At 65.4% G+C, this 1,276-nt stretch overlaps 1 protein-coding gene across 1 annotated transcript in view; it reads left to right on the top strand.

The window, feature by feature from the left end:
• The first annotated feature begins 86 nt into the window (after nt 1–86).
• Nucleotides 87–1,276, top strand: part of KCNAB2 (potassium voltage-gated channel subfamily A regulatory beta subunit 2) — an 8,460-nt gene continuing 7,270 nt past the window's right edge. Inside the window, exon 1 of the mRNA XM_019470712.1 lies at nt 87–298. Coding sequence (XP_019326257.1) covers nt 87–298 — 212 coding nt within the window. The remainder of the gene's footprint in view (nt 299–1,276) is intronic.

Raw genomic sequence — 1,276 nt, 5'->3', positions numbered from 1 at the left:
GGCGGGCGCGCGCGGGAGGAGCTCCCCGCCTCACCCGGGGCTCCGGCTAAATTTAGGCAGCTGGCGCGGCTGCCCGCCGGAGCAGCATGCAGGTCTCCTTTGTGTGCTCCGAGCACAGCATCAAGAGCCGGAGCGCGGAGGACCGGCTGAACCGACAGAATGCCGGCAGCCCCAGCCTCGGCACCCGTGGCAAGTTCCGGGCGGTGGCCATGGTGGCCCGCAGCCTGGGGCAGCTCTCAGTGCAGAACGCCCCCTCCTCCAGCGAGTCCAGCATCAAGCAGCCAGGGATGAAATACCGGTAGGAGACGGGCGCGCTGCTCGGGCAGGCAGATTTGCTGCCTGCTCGGCTGCTTTCTCTGTTCCTCGTCGAGATTTAGGGGGTGGCAGGGAGGGTCTGGGGGGGCCGGGTGTGCTGCACTCCCCTAATCCCTGGCTCGCGTCCTGCTCCATAGGTTTCTTGGTGCTAAAAGTGCTGACCATGCACCTCCGTCGCCTTCCTCACCGTTTGCTCCTGTCCCCTCTCGGCACAGATTTGATCCAGCCTTGCGTAAAAACAGCAGGATAGTGGGGGGAAAGTGACCCTAAAATTTGGGGTAGGATTAGTAGTACCCTCGGCGCCTGCCGAGCCAGGCAGGCTGCTGAGCCAGGGGGGTCCGAGAGTCACAGCGCGCGTTAATCTGCGGGCTGCCATGGCATCCTTACGGCGCTGCCAGAGACTCACTGCCCTGCAAAGCGTGCACAGAGCTGCAAGCCAGGATTTGACCCTCGGCTGCCAGCAGTGGGTTTGGAAACGAAGGGTGGCGTGTGCACCTTGTGCCCCCCCAGCCAGCACCCACTGGGTTAACGCGCTCCACGTCCCTGGCACTGGAGCAAAGCGCTGGGGGGATGAATGTGCAGCCAGGCACGGGGCTGGGGGCTCCCCGCCGGGTGAGCACGCATGCCACAGTCCAGCTGACAGCTGCTGCATGCCCTCGCTGCAGCCCAGATGAGACCGGCATTGGGCTGCGAAGTGCATCAGGCCGGCAGAGCGTGGGGATGAAACCAGCCATCACCCACCATCATTGTCCAAATCAGCCGCGTCCCCTCACCTGGGCGCTGGGGAGGGGTCTGGGACCACCCCCTCCGGCTCTCGAACGCTGACCCCTTGCAGTGGCAGTGCTGCGGCCACGTGCGGTGGCACCCTCCGGGCTTGGCGCTCGCACCCTGTGGTTGTGTCCCCATCCGGAGGAGGAGCACACGGGGGTTCCATCCTCTCCCAGGCGCTGGGTGATGGGCT

This window comes from Aptenodytes forsteri, unplaced genomic scaffold (genome assembly GCF_000699145.1).
Source record: "Aptenodytes forsteri isolate BGI_AS27 unplaced genomic scaffold, ASM69914v1 Scaffold16, whole genome shotgun sequence".
Lineage (NCBI taxonomy): Eukaryota > Metazoa > Chordata > Aves > Sphenisciformes > Spheniscidae > Aptenodytes > Aptenodytes forsteri.
The sequence above is the reverse complement of the archived record's forward strand: the minus strand, read 5'-3'. Positions and strand labels throughout refer to the sequence as shown.